At 41.4% G+C, this 19,190-nt stretch overlaps 1 protein-coding gene across 1 annotated transcript; it reads right to left on the reverse strand.

The window, feature by feature from the left end:
• Positions 1 to 15,234: 15,234 nt before the first annotated feature.
• Positions 15,235 to 17,987, reverse strand: HEMC (hydroxymethylbilane synthase). The gene is made up of 5 exons (XM_086524751.1): positions 17,547 to 17,987; positions 16,771 to 17,176; positions 16,447 to 16,650; positions 15,844 to 16,021; positions 15,235 to 15,631 (listed from the first exon to the last, which is right to left on the reverse strand). The coding sequence occupies exons 1-5, from the start codon at positions 17,780 to 17,782 to the stop codon at positions 15,519 to 15,521; spliced, it is 1,137 nt and encodes a 378-aa protein (XP_086380877.1). The 5' UTR covers positions 17,783 to 17,987; the 3' UTR covers positions 15,235 to 15,518.
• Positions 17,988 to 19,190: the final 1,203 nt, after the last annotated feature.

The following is a 19,190-nucleotide window of genomic DNA, read 5'->3' on the forward strand; positions in this document are numbered from 1 at the left end:
AGATAATCATCTTGTAAAGTAAATGGTTCCTCTTTCTTCCCTAGTGCAAGGGCTGAAATCACATCTCTAAAATCAAGATAAATAGCATACTCATCTATCATAAAAGATAGATCATTGTGAGTTGCTATGGAAACCGCATCACTCTCGGCCATCTTGAGAGTGCATCGGCTACTTGATTATGCTTGCCAGCAATGTGAGCAATATGAAAATGAAATTGTGAAAGGAAATTTTTCCACCTCATTTGTTTGTTGGAGAGCATGGTTTGTGTCATGAAGTACTTAAGGCTTTGGTGATCCGTCCACAAAATGAAAGGAGTCCCCAATAGATAGTGCTTCCATGAGTCTAAGGCATGTATAATTGCGAGGAGTTCCTTTTCATATATGCCAAGAGCTTGCTCAACAGGGTCGAGCCTTTGACTTTCATAGGCTATGGCGTGTCCTTCTTGGAGCAAAACAACTCCAAGGCAATCACCACAAGCGTCACGTTGGACCTCAAATGGCTTTGAGAGATCCGACAGTGTAAGTACAGGTTGAGAGATAAGCTTTTCAAAAGCATTGTTCTCCTTGGCAGACCATGTATACCTAATGTTTTTCTTTGTTAGATTATGTAGTGGTCCCGTGATTTGTGAGAACTTTTCTATGAAGTGTCTATAGTATGAACACATACGTATAAAGCTTCTTAGTTCATGAAGATTCCTTGGATTAGGACATCCTTTTATTACCTCTAACTTTGATGGATCTATTTGGATGCCACCTTGAGAGATAATGTGACCTAAATACTGAATCTCTTGTAAGAAAAACTCACTTTTCTTTCAATTAATATAAAGTTTATTCTCTCTTAAGAGTTGAAATATTACCTGGAGGTGTTGCTTGTGTTTGTCTAGTGAATTAGAGTAGATGATAATATCATCAAAGAACACTCCAGTAAAGGTTCGGTGAGGCCTGAATAGCTTCTCCATCAAGCGCTTAAATGTGGCTGGTGCATTGGTCAAGCCAAAAGACATGACAATGTATTTGTAAAGACCAAACGTAGTGCAAAATGCGATCTTTACAATATCTTGATCAACTATCCTTATTTGATGGTAGCCACTTTTTAGGTCAATCCTACTGAAGTAGTCAACCCTTACAGCTTATCAAATAGGTCTTCTACCCGTGCAACGGGAAACCTATTTTTGATAGTGATCCTATTTAGTGCTCTATATTCGACACACATACGATATGTGATGTCTTTCTTTTGCACTAATAACACGGGTGAGCAAAATGGAGATGAGCTAGGCCTAATCATGCCCTTCTCAACTAACTCATGCACTTGCCGCATAATCTCCTCTTGTTGAGCTTGAGAAGCTCTATATAAGGAGGTTTATTAGGCGGTGAACTTCCTGGAAGAAGTTCAATTGCATGGTCATCATTGCCTCATTTACGAGGTAGTTCACAAGGGATGTCGTCAATAAAAACATCTTGAAATCCCTTGAGAAAATTGGATATCTAGTTCCTTGTGATTGTTTATATTTTCTTTTGCTAAAGCATTAGGTTCATTTTGATAATCTTTAACAAAAATCATGTACATGGAAATAGAGCTCTTTATTGACTGATTGAAAGCTTGTGTATGTACAATGGGTATGGTGTTACCCATCTCTTTGGCATCTATGTACATAACATTTTCCCTGTACTTAAGTAGATTTTCCTTTCAGGGAATTTAACATTGGCGGCCATGCAATCAAACCATGGTGCCCCTAGGATTACATCCTCATGCTTGAGAGGAGAGATAAAGAAGTCCTCTTTGTCCACATAGCTTTGGATATGGAGCCTCAATTTCTCGATTAAGGGACTGGCTGAAGCTTCTTGCCCCTTGAAAGCACCATCTGCGGGTAGAACATTTCCCATCTCATAGGCTTGGATGCCTAGCTTGGTGGCCAACTCTGTGGACATGAAATTGTGAGTAGAGCCAGGGTCAAAGAGAATAAAAGCATCATGTTATCTTACCTTTCCCCAAGCATGGCATAGAGGAGATTCTTTGTGGTGAGCTTCCTCTTCTTGGATTTCAACCAAGGTAGCTCTAGGAGGCTCATGGCGGGTGTTCTTTTGGGGGCAAGCACGGTACGCATGCCCTTGCTTCCCGCATTTGAAACAACAGTTATCCTTGCGATAACGCTCAAGCTCTTCAGGAGAGAGTTTGTTTTTGCCTTTGTAAACTCCCTTCCCCTTAGCTTTGTTGTTATTGGAATTGCCCTTAGGAGACTTTTGGACATTGTCCTTCCCCTTAGGCTCATTGGAACCCTTGTTTTCCGTGGGCTTAGGATTTATCTTAGCCCCGGTTTGGAAATTGATTTGTGAAGCCACCATGGTATGGTGTATGACCGCAGATATGGTGCATGGCCTTTGGGAGTTGACATACTCCGCCATTTCTTCAGTTAAGCCTGCACAAAATTGTTGTTTTGTTGTCCAAAATCCATCTTTTTAAAGACAGTGGCTTGAGACGTAAGTCCCAAAATTTATCTACATATTTGTGAATGGATTCGTAGGGAGAGAGCTTCAAGCTTTGCCATTCAGTGAGTACTTTGTCTTTGGCATCGGTGGCCAAAGACTGCTTCATAATGGAAGCTCGTAAAGCTTTCCATGTTTGTGGGGCTTCATCGTTTGTCCGTAGGCTAGACCACCATTGCCTGGAGAACTTTTGAAAGTGCATAGCTACATGGCATAGCTTAGAGGACTCCGTGAAGCCCTCCTCTCCAAACGCCGCATTGAATTGTTGGATGAAAGCCAAGATTTTGTCCGTAGCACCAAAGGTCCCATCGTAGGTAAGGAAAGAGATGCTCTTTCCTCCCTCTTTGAACTTCTTGAGCTTGGACGACCTCTTCCACACAGCTAGGATTTCCTATAGCCTCTTCTTTTTGATGGTTCAAAAGTTGCACCATCACTTTCTTCAGAAGATGAAGAATTTGAGGAAGATGGAGAAGAGGGTGACCTCTTTCTCGCCTTTTTCTTGCCTTGTTCCTCCTTGTATGCACCATCACTTTCTTCATAAAAGGAAGAGGATGAAGAAGATGGAGAAGAGGGTGACCTCTTTCTCGCCTTTTTCTTCTCTTGTTTTTTATCATCCCTCTTTGAATTATGGTGTGGAGAGGTGTGAAATGTTCTTCTCCGTTTAGGAGGTGATGGAGAGCATTTTGCCCGTCGTCTTCGTGGAGCCATCTCCACCGAGGTGGCAGGAGACTCACTTCTTTCTCGTTCCTTTGGTGGGGGCTCTTGAGTTCTCCTTTGGGAAGGAGATTTGTCATCAAGAAGCAAAGTTTTGACCCCTTTGTATATGGATCCTCTTCTTCTTCCCGAATAAGGAGAGAGGCCTCTTTTGGAAGTCGCGCAAGGAGGCTTCCTAGGTACTCTCTCGTCATGGTGGGGAGCTTGGAGAATCCCATGACCATGAAGCTGCGTTGATGCACTTCACTTTGGAGGGATGGATTGCCCATGGCTTCTTAAAGCCTAGAAACAAGGTAGTTAACAAGCATAGGGGCATCATTAGTAGCCTGCTCATTAGCAAAACCAAAGCTATCAACATTAATTTCACTCTCTTTACTATTGTCAGCCATTCTAACAATTTTTTAGGTGTAATATTTTTAGGTGTACTTTGGCACTTCAAGCCCTAGTTGTTTCTCCTCTTTACCCCTTTAGAAAAGCACTCAAGCTCCTGTACCCGTGGCTCGAATATCATTAATTGCAAGGAATAGAACAGAGGGTCTTTCAACACCAAAACAACACCGGCTCCTGTTAAGCTTCTAATAGCTCAATAGTGGTTAAGCCATAGGCAAGCCCCGTAGGACTCCACTATTAAGACCATAGGTCGTGACGGTGATGCCCCGTTATCTGGACGAAGGCAAGCGCACTGCAAGGCTGAAAAAGCCCTATTCTACTTACTCAATTGCAATTAATAATACCAACCATTTATAGCTAGCTTGAGGACCTCCCTTCTTGAGCAAGAAAAGAGAAACCTTGTGCTCTGATACCAATGTAACATTTAATGGCCTAGTAACTTGTGTGTAGCGGAAAATAGCATAAACATAGTGAGCATTTCATTAGAATAGATTCCTTATGAGCATAGCAAGACTGCTTAGATGGAGAGAGCAACAAAAAGCATAACACCTATTTAGATAGGCATGAACAATACTTCAATACTTATGAGCATTTCATTAGAATAGATTCCTTATGAGCATAGCAAGACTGCTTAGATGGAGAGAGCAACAAAAAGCATAACACCTAGTTAGATAGGCATGAACAATACTTCAAAAGAGAGAGAAGTTAAGCTATTGACAATAGTTGAGGACTTGATTTACATGGAGCCGGTCCCCCCTCCAACAGGCTTTGTATTATAGGTTTCCCCCATCAAGGGAAACATTTTACAATACAATTCTTTGTGTTCCTTCAATAACTAGCTAGCGAAATGAAGATGGAAGCTTCAAGCACTAAGCAAACAATTATAAAACACAACATCAATTTCCTCACGGTCTCAAACCCAAGACCTCACACACCTTCGAAGATGGTGAGAGCTAGCGGGTATGAGAGTAGATTGAGAGGAAGAAGGAGTAGTCTTACGAGAAATAAGTATATCTCCTCACATAATCACTCATAAAAGCTTAGTATAGCTTAGTAATTAGCATGGTAGAGGAGATGAGCATGCATTGAAGCTTGGCTCTTGGTTGAATTTGCATCACAAAGCCAAGAGTTGTTGGTGTAGGCCTCCCTTCTTACAAGCTTGGAGTAGATGATGAGCTTTTCATTAAAGCTTGAGAAGGAGAGAGAGAGAGAGAGTCTTCTTGATCCACACATGAGATTGTGTGAGTGTGTGTGTGATAATGCCTTGCCAAAATCAGCCCCCTCTCTCTCTTGGTCGACCCCTCTTGCAAAATACTCTTGTTGGCACCTCATTGGACCCTGCAAAGCTTAGCCAATCATAATTGAGAAGCATAAGTGATAGCCTTGTGACAAGTGTCACCCTTTTCCCTTTTGTGAGAGATTTAGGTAATTAATAATGCAACTAAACTCTCATTGGACCCCTTTGTCTTCTGGCGAATAAGAAGCAGGCAAGCCATTGGGTTGATGAATGCTCATTGGACGATTGAAGCTCCAAAAGAGGATGCTCATTGCAAAGGATCACCTCTCTCCTATGCTTGAGAAAAGGTAAGGGAGCATGATGCTTTCATCTTGTTTGACCCTGGCTCTACTCACAATCATATCAACGGAGTTGGCCACTAAGTTAGGCATTCAAGCTCATGAGATGGGAGATGTTCTTGTAGCCGATGGAGCCTTCAAGGGGCAAGAAGCAACAATTACTCCATTGATTGGAAATTGAGGCTTCACGTCCAAGGCTATGTTGACAAAGAAGATTCATCTCTCCTCTTAAACATGAAGATGTCATCCAAGGGGCACCATGGTTTGACCGTATGGTTGTTGATGTAAAGTTCCCTGAAAGAAGGTTGCATTTCAAGTAAAGGAAAAAGAAAATTTACATAGATACTAATAAACCTGGTCATACCATACCCCTTGTAAATTCTCCATCTTTTGATAAATCAATAAAAAGATCAGTTTCTGCATACATGATTTTTGTCAAACGATTCATAAAAGGTCCTCATGTTTTATCGAATGAAAATGGTAGGAATCAAGAAGAGTTAGACTTATCTAATTTTCTAAATGGATTCCAAGATGTTTTTATCGATGATATCCCTATAGACTTACCTCAAAAACGAGGGGATGATGACCATCGAATTGAGCTCTTACTAGGAAGCTCACCGCCTAACAAGCCTCCTTATCGAGTTTCACAAGCTCAACAAGGGGAGATCATGAGGCAAGTACAAGAATTGGTAGACAAAGGGATGGTGAGGCCTAGCTCCTCTCCCTTTTGTTCTCTAGTCCTTTTAGTGCAAAAGAAAGATGGTACATACCGTATGTGTGTGGACTATCGAGCACTAAACCATATCACTATGAAAAATAGATTTCCCATACCGGGGGTCGAAGATCTATTTGATAAGCTACAAGGCTCTACCTACTTCACTTAGGATAGTGAATGAAGATATCATAATTATCAATATACAGTCATGCCTTTTGGCTTGACTAATGCACCAGCCACATTCAATCATTTGATGGAGAAAATTTTTAGACCCCACCACAAGTTTACTCAAGTGATCTTTGATGATATCATCATCTACTCCAAGTCTTTGGAGGAGCACAAGAAACATCTCCAAGTAATTTTTCAAGCTCTAAGGGAGAACAAGCTTTTTATAAATCAAAAGAAGAGTGAATTTTTCCTTCAAGAAATTCAATACTTAGTTCATATTATCTCTCAAGATGGTATCCGTATGGATCCATCAAAGCTCAAGGTAATAATTCTACATGAGCTAAGAAGCTTTTATTGGTATGTGTGCATACTATAGACGATTCATAGCAAAATTCTCTCAAATAGCGGGACCATTGTATAACTTAACAAAGAAGAACATTAAGTACTCATGGATTGTTAAAGAACAAACACACGGGCGTAAATTCTTCTCTCTCCATAGTATTAACATCCCCCCCCCCCCTCTCTCTCTCTCTCTCTCTCTCTCTCTCTCTCTCTCTCTCTCTCTCTCTCTCTCTCTCTCTCTCTCTCTCTCTCTCTCTCTCTCTCTCTCTCTCTCTCTCTCTCTCTCTCTCTCTGTTACCGTATACATGTGGTAGTGATGTGTGTGAACACACTTACGATCGTCGGGCCATTTTTTCCCTCACTAGAAGGTTTTTCCCCCCATGCATTGTACATACGCCCATCACTTTAGGGCTCTCTATCTTTCCATTGCACACTAAGTAATACACTCTTTGTTGTGTGCGTTGAGCTTCCTTCGTCTTCTCCAAGCTATGTGTTTTTTTGCAACCCTAATTCCAACAATTCGTATGAGAGCAGGTTGCGTCGTCTCGGGCTTTAGTCACGAGTAGCTCCAGCACATGCCTGCTCACTTTCTTAGATTTTTGTGAGCTTTGGCTAGTGTCAACAAATTGACAAATACTTCGAGATGGCTCGTAGAGCTAGGTTTGCTCAGATTTCTGATTCGGGCTCATTTTGATCTCCGTTTTCGCTACAGACAGTACTGTGGAGGCTATTTCGTCATTTTGTGCAAAATTTTTGTTAGTGCTGTTTTTTGCATAACGAGTCCCTTACAATCTTCTACGGTTTGTGCTATATAGCACGTGTTGTTTCTACTTCGTTTCTCCTCTTTTCGGGCCGTTTTCACATCAAGTGCAACATTTGCCATGGCTGACAACAACACAAGTGTGTTCAAGATGTTTGATGCTAAGGATAGATTGGATAGGGACAATTACCCTATGTGGGCTTATATGATGCAACATGTCCTTGTGTCAAAGGGTGTCTGGAATATTTTGTGAGGCATTGATGTACGTCCTGGTTCTGAGGATGTAGGTGATGTTGAGGATGTTGTAGGGCTTGGTGGCAGTACTGCTGCTGACATAGTTGTTTTGCCTATGGATGAGCAAGCTCGCTGGGATGTAAAAGATGAACAGACTCATGCATTGATTGTGTCATATGTGAAGTGCACTATTACTCCTCACATTCATTCAACGAAATTTGCAAAACAGGCTTGCGATATTCTGGGTGGTCTTTATGCAAGTTGCAATGAGGCAAAAATTGCATTGCTGCGTAAAGCGCTGGAGTCGAAGATTATGCATGAGGAAGATGATATGGACACTTTCCTTACTAGTGTCAAGGATATCAATGAGCAACTTATATCTACACGTGGTCATTTTTGACAGTTCCCTTGTGCATACTTTCTTGATGCTTTGCGAGATTCTTACCAGACTTTTGCTGGTACTTGGAGACTTATGACCCAAGGAAATCCAGAAGTTCCAGCACATGCCTGCTCACTTTCTTCAATTTTTGTGAGCTTTTGCTAGTGTCAACAGGTTGACAAATACTCGGGATGGCTCGTAGAGCTAAGCCTGCTCAGGTTTCTAATTCGGGCTCATTTTGATCTCTGTTTCTGCTACATGTAGTATTGTGCAGGCTATTTCATCATTTTGTGAAAAAAAATTGTCAGTGTTGTTTTTTGCTTAATGGGTCCCTTACAGTCTTGTACGGTTTGTGCTATATAGCACGTGTTGTTTCTACTTCATTTCTCCTCTTTTCATACTGTTTTCACATCAAGTGAAACATTTGCCATGGCTGACAACAACACAAATGTGTTCAAGATGTTTGTTGTTGAGGATAGATTGGATAGGGACAATTACCCTATGTGGGCTTATATGATGCAACATGTCCTTGTGTCAAAGGGTGTCTGGAATATTGTGCAAGGCATTGATGTACGTCCTAGTTCTGAGGATGTAGGTGATGTTGAGGATGTTGTAGGGCTTGGTGGCAGTATTGCTACTGACAGAGCTGTTTTGCCTACGGATGAGCAAACTCGCTAGGATGTAAAAGATGTACAGACTCATACATTGATTGTGTCATATGTGAAGCGCACTATTACTCATCACATTCATTCAACGAAATCTGCAAAATAGGCTTGGGATATTCTGGGTGGCCTTTATGCAAGTTGCAATGAGGCTAAAATTGCATTGTTGTGTAAAGAGCTAGAGTCGGAGATTATGCATGAGGAAGATGATATGGACACTTTCCTTGCTAGTGTCAAGGATATCAATGAGCAACTTATTTTTGCAGGTGGTCATTTTTGACAGTTCCCTTGTGCAAACTTTCTTGATGCTTTGCGAGATTCTTACCAGACTTTTGCTGATACTTGGAGACTTATGACCCAAGGAAATCCATAAGTTTTCAAGTTTGATATATTATGCACATTGTTGTTGCAAGAGTCACTTTTCAACAAAAAAAGGACTAGACACTGTGCAGTTGAACATGCCTTCATTGTTGCTCAAAGAAAAGGTGGTAACAACAATGTAGCCACTTCTCATGGTTCTTCTATGAGTGGTAAATCACCTGTTCCTAATGCTTCTGTTGGCAGCAATTCGTCTGGGAATTCTTAAGAAAAGAGAAAAAAGAAGATGCGTTGCCATTATTGTAATGCTAATGATCACTTGATCAAGACGTGTCCTAAGTTGAAGGCCAAAGAGGCTAAGAAGAAAGAGGCTGGTTCCACTATTAATGTTGGTTCCACTACAAATGCAGCTATTGTTGAGTCTTTTGTGAAAGGAGACTGCGATGCTAATGTTGATGCAGAATGGGCTTTTACTGTAGAGTGCACTTATAATCATGTTGTCCATGATGCATGCATGTCAGTTTGGTGCAGATTCACATGTGTGTTATTTTGACACTGGTGCTACAAAGCACATTACCTCACATCATGATTTGTTTACCTCTCTTGAGTTTGTCCCTCATGGGAATTCAGTCACTTGTGTCAACAATGCTTCTTATCCGGTTCGAGGAGTTGGAAAGATTGTGCTTAATGCTGCAAATGGCAATTCTTTCACACTTGTTGATCCATTGTATGTACCTAGGATCAAGAAGAATCTTCTGTTTGGATCTGCACTTGCTAGACTTTATCTTGTAGTCAAATTTGTGGATGACAGATGTACAGTACATGATCTTAGTTTTGATGATGAAATTGTTGCATCTGACATTTTATGTCGTGGGCTATATAAGCTCACTTTTGACGACAAGTGTGGGTAGAATTACATAGTTGCTTCTTTGCTGCCTCTTGAAGCACCTCTCAAACATGTTTTTGAAGGCTATATTTTGGGTTAGATGCGAGGTTCGAAGTTTTCAAAGGATAGTTCAGTTAGGGCCACATGCAGGTTGCAGCTTGTGCATAGTGATGTTTGTGGGCCCATGTAAACTCTGTCCTTGGGCAATTACCTTTACTTCGTGACTTTCATTGATGATTATTCCAACCATGCATGGGTGTATCCGCTTAAGGGGAATTCTGAAGTGCTTTTGTGCTTCAAGCAATTTCTGGCTATGACTAAAAATGTCTCGAAATAAACTATGGACACCCTCCTTTCCAATCAAGGGGGGAGTATATGTCTCATGAATTCAATGCATTTTTTGCTAGTTTTGGTATAAAACACCAATGTACATTTCTGTATACACCTCAACAAAATGGTGTTTTTGAGAGGAAAAACAGATCTCTTATGGAAATGGCAAGATGTATGGTCAAAAGTCAAGCTTTACCACATTCGTTTTGGATTGAGGCTATTATATGTGCCACGTATGTACTTAACATGTGTCCTATAAAATCTTTGCAATTTATGACTCCATATGAAGCATGGCTTGATAGAAAGCCTTCTATTGAGCACATGAGTGTTTTTTACTGTTTGGCATATGTTTTGGTGCCACAAACGCAGCGCAGAAAATTGGATGATAGGTTGTCAAATGTATTTTTGTTGGTTATAATGCTGAAAGCAAAGGTTACAGGTTGTATCATAGTGTATCTTGGTTTCACTGGATGTTGTGTTTGTGGAAGATTCTATTCAGTCCTTGTTGTCATGTACTAGAGACAGTAATGTAAGCTCACAGGACATTTATGACACTTTGTTGCCTCTTTTCAGTGTTGGAAGTTTGAATGTAAATTTCAATGAGGAAAATGTATAGCATATGGGGGTTTGTGAAAGTGTTATAGATGAGCCTATTACTAATGCAAATGTACATGATGTACTTGATGAGTAAAGGACAGAGAATGAGCAGGCTAGAGGTATGCCTGAACGGCTGGTGCATACTTTGTGTGACAATAAATTGGATGCACCTTTGTCTAGTCGTACTCGTTCAAGTTCTCGTCATGCATCTTATGCATCAGATTGTTATGCTTTGATTGTGTCTAGTTTATGTGATGTTAAGGAACGTCTGTCTTTTGATGAAGCACATAATTCAAAAAGTTGGATGGCTGCCATGCAATCTGAATATTGCTGTATCAGATTATGTGATGTTGAGGAACCGTTGTTTTTTTATGAAGCACATAACTCAAAAAATTGGATGGCTGCCATGCAATCAGAATATGATGCAATTATAGAAAATGACACATGGACTCTATGTGATTTGCCTCCTGACAAAAAGGCCATTGGTATGAAGTGGCTTTACAAGTTGAAACGCGAGCCGGATGGTGAGATTGATTGCTATAAGGCTCGACTTGTTGCAAAGGGTTATGCACAACAAAAAGGCATAGATTATGAAGAGACTTTTGCTCCCACTTGTCGTATGACTACTTTGTGTTTTCTATGTGCATGGGGCAGCTCATTTTGGTTGGGATTTACATCAGTCATACATTGTTACTGCTTTCTTGAATGGCGAGAGAAAGTTTATGTAACGCAGCCTTGCAGTTTTGTCAAGAAAGGACAAGAGGATAAAGTGTGCAAATGTAAGAAAGCTTTGTATGGGATGAAGCAATCTTCTCGTGTTTGGTATGACAAGACTACCCATTTACTTGTGAAAAGATATAAGCGCTCTCCTTGGTACCTATTTTGGAATGCCAAAAAGCCATATATATATAAAAAAGTGGATCTAGTGGAAAGGGAAATGAGCCTTAAGACAAGTTAGCTTTGCAAGAGCTCACAAATTAGATAGTGGAACTCTCTTGAAGGGTGCACTTGTCAAAGTCAACGATGTGAAAGTGTAGAGAGAGAGAGAGAGAGAGAGAGAGACTATTGAACCAAAACCAATTAGGCAATGAATTACAATGGGGGTTGGGTGCTTCTTATATACTACTTTGGGTCCACAAGTACCCCCTCAAAGAATTTCCCTACCTAGAATCATGTCAAATAAGTAAAATAAATACCTAAAGGAAAAATAAATATTACGAACATTGGGCTATTCACTTGAGATGCTATAACTTTAATACGCCTCATAGTGGACATATGTAGGAAGACCAAGTCGATGAAGAAGCTACCATGGACACCCATTAGTGACGTCTACTATTGGTACACCTCGCACTTGCTACCACCAAATTATCCTTAAATAGAATGCCTCTATGAGCACCAATTTCCTCACAAAAAATTGAATTGTAGACCACATTACGTCCAAGAACCCCATCCGTGAGTTGTAAACACATCACGTCCAAACTTTCCTAAACAATGAACTTTTGGAACACATCCTGTCCATAATCCGGTCAACAACAATGGATTTTGTTACACATCCATGGTGCTTTGTATACGGTGTGTTGGTTCCTTGTCTGATGCATGTACCTTGAACTCCGACTCATGGGTTCAAACACCGATAACTTGAACTCCAACACACGGGTCCAAATCATGTATTGGAAGTTCCTTTTGCCCCTCTCTGCTGCTCACGAACCTCTCTCTCGCTGAAGCAACTTGCGACCACAACCACCTAGCTAGAAATCTGGCATCATGGCCACTATGGCCGCCCCCACGTGTGCCATACCGATTTCCTAAGTTGAATCTTTTCACGGCTGTCCTGTCAAGCTTGCCTTTGCCTTTGTCCTTTTTTGAAACTCAGATCATGCCTTGGGCTTCACAATCTCGAGGCATTTCAAAACGCATTTGAAGGCCACCTCCCCGTGTTGGAGAGCACCACTATCTTGATGCATTTCACAATGCAAGTGAGAAGCGCTCTCAAGCCTTAAGTGCCTTAGCAATCTAAAATGCTGCAATGGATCCCACACCACCAAAACGCATAGATGTAAAAGACATGGATTCTGTTGTCTTCTTCAATGTGTGCTCATTCTCCCACAAGGCTTTGCTACCATGTCAAAGTAAGCGATGCGAAAGCATAGAGCCGAGAGAGAGAGAGAGAGAGAGAGAGAGAGAGAGAGAGAGAGAGAGAGAGAGAGAGAGAGAGAGAGAGAGAGAGAATGTTGAACCAACCAACTCTACAATGAATTAGATGATGATACAATGGGGCCTGGGTGCTTCTTATATACTACTCTGGGTCCCATAAGTACCCCTCTCAGAGAATTGCTCTACCCAGAATCATGTCAATTAAGTAAAATAAATACCTAAAGACAAAAGAACATAGTGGGCTATTCACTTGAGATGTTTTAATTGAACGGCAATTGCTCTTTATTCCCTCTACTTGTGAGGTGGATCTCAAACCGGCAATCAATTGGGGCTTAGAAGCGTGCTTGGTATGTAGGGGGGTAAATCTTTAGGGAAGCTTGAATTGACACACATTCTTATAATCACCCATAAAGAGGTGATCTTTTGACTAGTGAAAATAACCCAAAACTTCCTCCTAGCAAGAAGCTACCAAAAACTTCATGCATTCACAAAAAAATGCTCACAATACTTGGGCTTGAATGAATGGACATATATTTTTATGACATGTCCTCGAGGTTCTTTCTATACCTTTTTTTATGTGGAATACCCCACATTTGGTAGATTCAAAACATTATTCTTCTAAGTTGATCTAGCTTGAAACAAACCCACCGTAGGTATAGGAGAACAAGAATGCTTACATATTTGTTCACGATGCTACTTCAATACCAATCAAGCAAAGGGAGGAATATGCATTACTAGGGATCACTATTTCTAAAATAGCTTTGAGGTACTCTTGCATCAAGTGACTCATTTCCTTGCTTGATGGGGGGGGTCTTTAGGCTTGAACCTATGCTCGACCCCACTAAAATGGTCTCCACTAAAGGTAAGCTTACCTTTTGTGTAGAAGAGGTTTTTATTCACCAATCCTTTATACACGATGTGGAGACAAATAACATCTTATAGTAAAGCACGCTTCATCTTTATCTTTTGGCAGGGTATGCACCAGAACTCCCAAGTAAAAAGTAAAGTTCAAAATTCTTTTCATTCGAAGTTCTTTTTTAATATAGTTGCCCCAAATGGTTTTTTTTTTCTGGGTCCCCAAAGAGTTGGTCTAGCAGAAGGCTTTGGCCTCTCAACCTACGGATTGTGGGTTCAAATCTCCCGTTGGGTAACCTCTCTAAAGGCTCCTACCCGTGGACACTCGGTTGCATCGTCGTCTTGGGGTGGGTCACCCAAGGAGGAGGTTCCTAATTGGTTGCTATGAGTTATCTCCATTGATCCCAACACGTTGTGCATCAATTAGGTGGCCATGGTGATGCCTATGCATGGCTCTTGCACGATGGTACACAGTCCTTGCCCAACCATACTTCATGGCTAATATTTGAAAGGGATAAGCACCTCCCCATGTGAGCCATTCGGTGCATCAAATAAAAGAAATTAAATGTTTTTTTGGAAAAATTTACCAAATTACCCCTCTAATTCGTGGAAATTCTCGAAGTACCCCTCAATCTTAAACAACTCCCAAAATACCTCTCATATTTAACTAGAAATTCCCAAGATACCCTTTAATTTCTCCAAAAGTCACAAAATACCCCTCATTTACCTTGTACACATCTCTAAAGACAAATTTCTTTGCAACTGCTTGTGGGAAGATTAGTTCTCCCTGAATAGAAAATGATAGAATTAGGATTTCATATGGTATTATGGGCTCTTCAAATGAAATTGTTTATCATTTACAAATGCGGATGCCTCTTTTTGTGAGTGCAATCGTGAATAGTTTTGTTTAGAAAACTTAAAAATAACTCCTCCTTGTCATGAATATTATAATATGCAAAAAATCAAAATCAGGGTAAATCCATACCAATATGATGCAAGAGTATATTGGAAAATTTTGAACTTTGAGTAGGTTAAAGGAGCCAATAAGGGACCGGGGTCCAAAACAAGGCCACCTTAAAAGTAAATGGAAAATACTACCAATGTTTATGGGAATCATGATTAGGATGGCATTGGGAATGGCAAGAGTTTGGTTAAACCTATCTTTTCATATCAATTTCATTGAAAACTGTTAATCCTATAAAATAATTCAGATCATTCAAATTGAATGTCCCTCTATTGGCCCCCATGTTTTAACGGGTCCCTTATTGGCCTCTTTACCCTACATGGTAATTTTCCCATTTTTTTAGCGAGCACCGAGGTTAGCGACGCAGGAGAGGCCACGACTCTCTTCTAAAGCTCTAGGACAAGACGAGGGCGATTACAGATTTAAGGAGCGGAGGGTGAGTGCAGTACCATAGTGACGAAGCAGAGGAGGTCTTCAAGGAGTCCCCGGCATTTTAAGAGTATGTCATGACTCATCGGCCAAACTGAAAGTTGCCCGACAAACAAACGCACAGAAGTGAAATAAAATTGTGAAGCAAAAGGCCAAAGCGACCTCAGAAGAAGAAGAAGAACTTTAAGGGGGGGGGGGGGAGAGAGAGAGAGAGAGAGAGAGAGAGAGAGAGAGAAGAACTTTAAGGGGGGGAGAGAGAGAGAGAGAGAGAGAGAGAGATCATACAACCAACAGAAAGCCTGGGCATGAGATGGTCCATTGAATACACCCAGATACCATCAGCCCAACCTTCCATGACCTTTTAAATACTATTAGTCCTTAGACAAGGGTAGGCCAGCAAGATCCAATTCAGAGGAACCTCAATTGCAAAGCATCATTGGATGCTCTCTTTTCCACAAACAAGTGAGCAGTGATACAACAGTGTGATATGCCGAAACGTCCTAGGAATATGTAATTTATCAAAACTTCGCTATGGAATTTGCACCCTTAGCTGTTCAGTATGGCTACCAGTCGAAAAAGCCAGGGCCAGCCCTGTTTAGCAGCTCCTGTCCCGCATCCTTTCCCATTGCCACCATATCATCGTACTGATATAATCCTTTTCTTTGTGTTTCCAGGACTGCAAATCGGAAAAAGAAAGATCAAGACATACTGTAGCTCACACGAAGTTGTAGCAAGCCTTGTGGACATAATAGCTTCCACGGCTTTATGAGCACCTTCTGGCTTTAAAAAGCCCAAAAAGCACTCTTTTTGGTAGGTACCTTAACTTTCAATGCTCACTGCTATAGCAAAACAATGTCTCAACAAAGCATCCAGACAGAATCAACTTACCTTTTGAACCATCTGGTGATGCAATCAATCCCCGAAAACTGCAACTGCCATCCTTGTCACGGAAGGCATAGCCAGCAATTGGCGTCCTGCACGACCCATCCAAGGTTTCCAAAAATGATCTCTCACAGGCCACAGCTAGCCTAGTCTCTTCATGGTTGAGGGACCCAAGGTACTTCCCCTGTGAAAGCAACAACTCATATATAAGTTTTCTCTACTCAAAACCTTTACTTCTTATGGATGGGCCTAGACCAAGATTCGATGATATCATCCTCCATGCCTCCTTGGAGAAACAGGGCAAATTGTATGCATACAATTATGGGCAGTTTGTGAAACAGAAAAGTACATGCAAACCCTTAGCCTTACACTCCTTGCCATCATTAACGAACTCGAAAACCCTCACCAATTTTACACTCAGAAGCTGTGTAGTGTAGATCATCAAAGATTACAGCCTTGGGGCTACAATATAAGTGAACTTGACCTAAGAGGGCATCCGTGCCAGCCTAAGAGACAGGAGTACAAATCAAAATGTATAGCAAATCAGAACAGGCAGATGCATAAGAAATTGTGCTCATTTTCAATACAATGAAAAACAAAGCTACTGACCATCTTCTCATCTCCAGTTCGGCAAGCGATTCCTATAGCTCCTTGCGCAATAGCAGGTAGCATCTCTTCCGTGGATAGAATAGCAGTAATGTGCTCAGTCATGCTGAGCCTTTTCAATCCTGCCAGAGCAAGTAATGTTGCGTGAACACTCCCTTCACTAAGCTTCCTAATTCTTGTTTGGACGTTTCCTCGAAAATTCACAACCTGATCAGAACCAACGGCAATACAAAATACTTCATTCAAGCTGGGAAGCAATATACAGAATACTTCTTTTACTTGAGACTGGACAGTAATAAAAGACAACATAAGTTATTAAGATCAAACCTTCAAACAGGGATAGCGATAAAGTAGCTGTGACTGTCGTCTAAGTGATGCACTCCCAACGACACTTCCTGCTGGGAGCTCAGCCAATGAGGACGCCGTTGGGCAAATAAAGGCGTCTCGCACATCCTCTCTTGGCAAGTTGCAAGGCAAAATTGTGCCCTCGGGGAGGTATGTGGGAACATCTTTCATTGAATGAACAGCAATGTCAATGCACCCTCCAAGAAGAGCATCATCAATCTCCTTTGTAAATAGGCCCTTGCCACCAATGTCTGCAAGAGGTTGATTCAAAATCTTGTCTCCTGTCGTTTTAATGATGACAATTTCAAGTGCCCCCTCTTCGGCAAGCTCTGGATGTGCTGACTGAAGCTTGTCACGAGTCTCATAGGCCTGAGCAAGGGCTAAAGGGCTGAAAAACATCCACAGCAAAACTGCTTAGCAAATATAAAAACCGAACTCTCCCACAGAGGAAGAAGCACTTCTAAGACTACATTTTTACTTAGTTTTGTGGCCCATTCTGTGACAAAACCAGCCGTGCAGCTAAGACTGCTAAATGAGATTGCAGATGACGTTAATCGTCATACTCAAATCCAGATTTCCAAACAGTAAAAAAACTGCAAAATCCTGTGCTTTTATTCCAGTCGCCCAATCACTCTGAATGCAATCCATCTGTTCTCTTTCGGGGAAAAAAAACTACAAGCAAAACTAGCCTCCGGACGAGTGATTCGAAGCAGAGAAAGCTTTTCATAGAGGACGGAGACAGAGACAAGAAGGCATACCTTCCACGAGTGCCGATTCGCACCACAGCAACACTCGTACGAGCAGTAGATTCAACAGCAGCTGTGGATGCCCGGACCTGGAAAAACCGCCCCCAGCCTGCAGTGGGTTCAAAATGAAGGGGCGACAAGGGAAGCTGCAGGCTCCCAGCTGTTGAAGCCGATGAAAGAGACAGAGAATGCAACCCTGCTGAGGATGGGAGGAGAGCTTCTACAGAGGTCGCCACCACCATCGCCATAGTACCGGGGTCGGGGTAGCCTCCCCTTATTCAGAATGGCGGGTAGAAGCCAGACCGTTGGTTGCGATCAAACCTGCAGAGCCGCAAGACCTGTGCATCCGTTGCGAGTGTATCCGAGGTTTGGCTATGGCGGGGAAGTCCTCATTCCAGATCAACTGTCCACTCTGCTCGCAGTAGTAGATAAGGTATGAGAATCTCTTCTTACCAATCCTCTACACATCGAGTTCCTCCTCTACCGTAATGTCATGATGTGCAATCGGACGGGAACAACGAACCATAGTGGCAAGAGCACATGCAAATGCAAGCCGTTCGGTGGCTTGCAATGTGTTGGGATGCAGGTTGTTGTATAGGCTAGGCTTTGCCAATAAGTGCACGGTTGCGGGCCTCATGTTGCATTCCGTTCACCACCAAAACATCATTACACAGATGACCACTGGAAATCACTTGATGATAAAGCGAAATCCACTATTTGTTTACAGCTTATAGAGTTAGTGTATTTTACTATTGTTGATAAAGCTACTTCTCGTGCCTTATGATTGTGGAGTACATATGAGAGCAAAAGTGCAAGTACTAAGGTTTACTTGATGAAGAAGCCGTTTGAGCTTTGTAAGAAAGAATGTAACAGTGTTTCCAGACATTTGAATGAGTTTAATGTTGTCTTTAGTCAGTTGATGTCACAAGGACTCAATTTTGATGAAGAGGTTCGGTCTATCTTTTTGTTATGCTCTCTACCTTCCTCATGGGGTACTTTTTGTGCAACCATAAGAAACTTTGTGCCTAAAGGTAAGTTGGTTTATAAGGATGTACATGGTAGTTGCTCAACAAGGAAATGCACAGGAAATCTCTCAAGCCCTTAAACAATGGTGATGCTTATGTTGCACAGTCTTACAAAGAGAGAGTCTGCACTCAGTATTGTACCAAGTTTAAGAATCACAAAAAAAATCATAGCAAGTCTTGTGGTTCCATGCACAATGTTGAGTGTTACTATTGCCATTCGAAAGGGTGTCATAAAATATAATATCTAACTTTACCAAATGATTTTCTCATATTAAACTAATCATTTAATGTGGGAGAATAAACGGGAACAAGAGTTAGAATAGAAACATGTGCTTCTAAACCTACGTCAACACGGGACCAAAAGGAGAGATGGTTGCATCTCAATAGGGGTCCAAAGGAGATGGTCTATCAAAGAGCAATGTGCAATAAGTGTTTCTATACTTACCTCAACAGAGGACAAGGAGGAGAGATGGATACATCGCAATAGGGATTCAAAAGGAGGTAGTCTATCAAAGAGCAATGTGCATCTAGTGGAGCTTAAAAAGACTTTAGGGTTAGCTTCATTAAAGACCTCCAATGGTTAGTGTTAAAAGTCCTTTGACCTTAGGCAAACTAGGGTTGAGCTTGAGGT

This window comes from Adiantum capillus-veneris, chromosome 12 (assembly GCF_014529385.1).
Source record: "Adiantum capillus-veneris isolate H3 chromosome 12, ASM1452938v2, whole genome shotgun sequence".
NCBI lineage: Eukaryota > Viridiplantae > Streptophyta > Polypodiopsida > Polypodiales > Pteridaceae > Adiantum > Adiantum capillus-veneris.

Bases quoted from the DNA above. Each gene is read 5' to 3' on its own strand.
- HEMC (XM_086524751.1), bottom strand. From the start codon at position 17,782: ATGGCGATGGTGGTGGCGACCTCTGTAGAAGCTCTCCTCCCATCCTCA. The intron at 17,177-17,546 runs GTATGCCTTCTT...GATGTTTTTCAG, and splicing joins CGAATCGGCACTCGTGGAAG to CCCTTTAGCCCTTGCTCAGG. The intron at 16,651-16,770 runs GTTTGATCTTAA...GGTTCTGATCAG, and splicing joins ATCGCTATCCCTGTTTGAAG to GTTGTGAATTTTCGAGGAAA.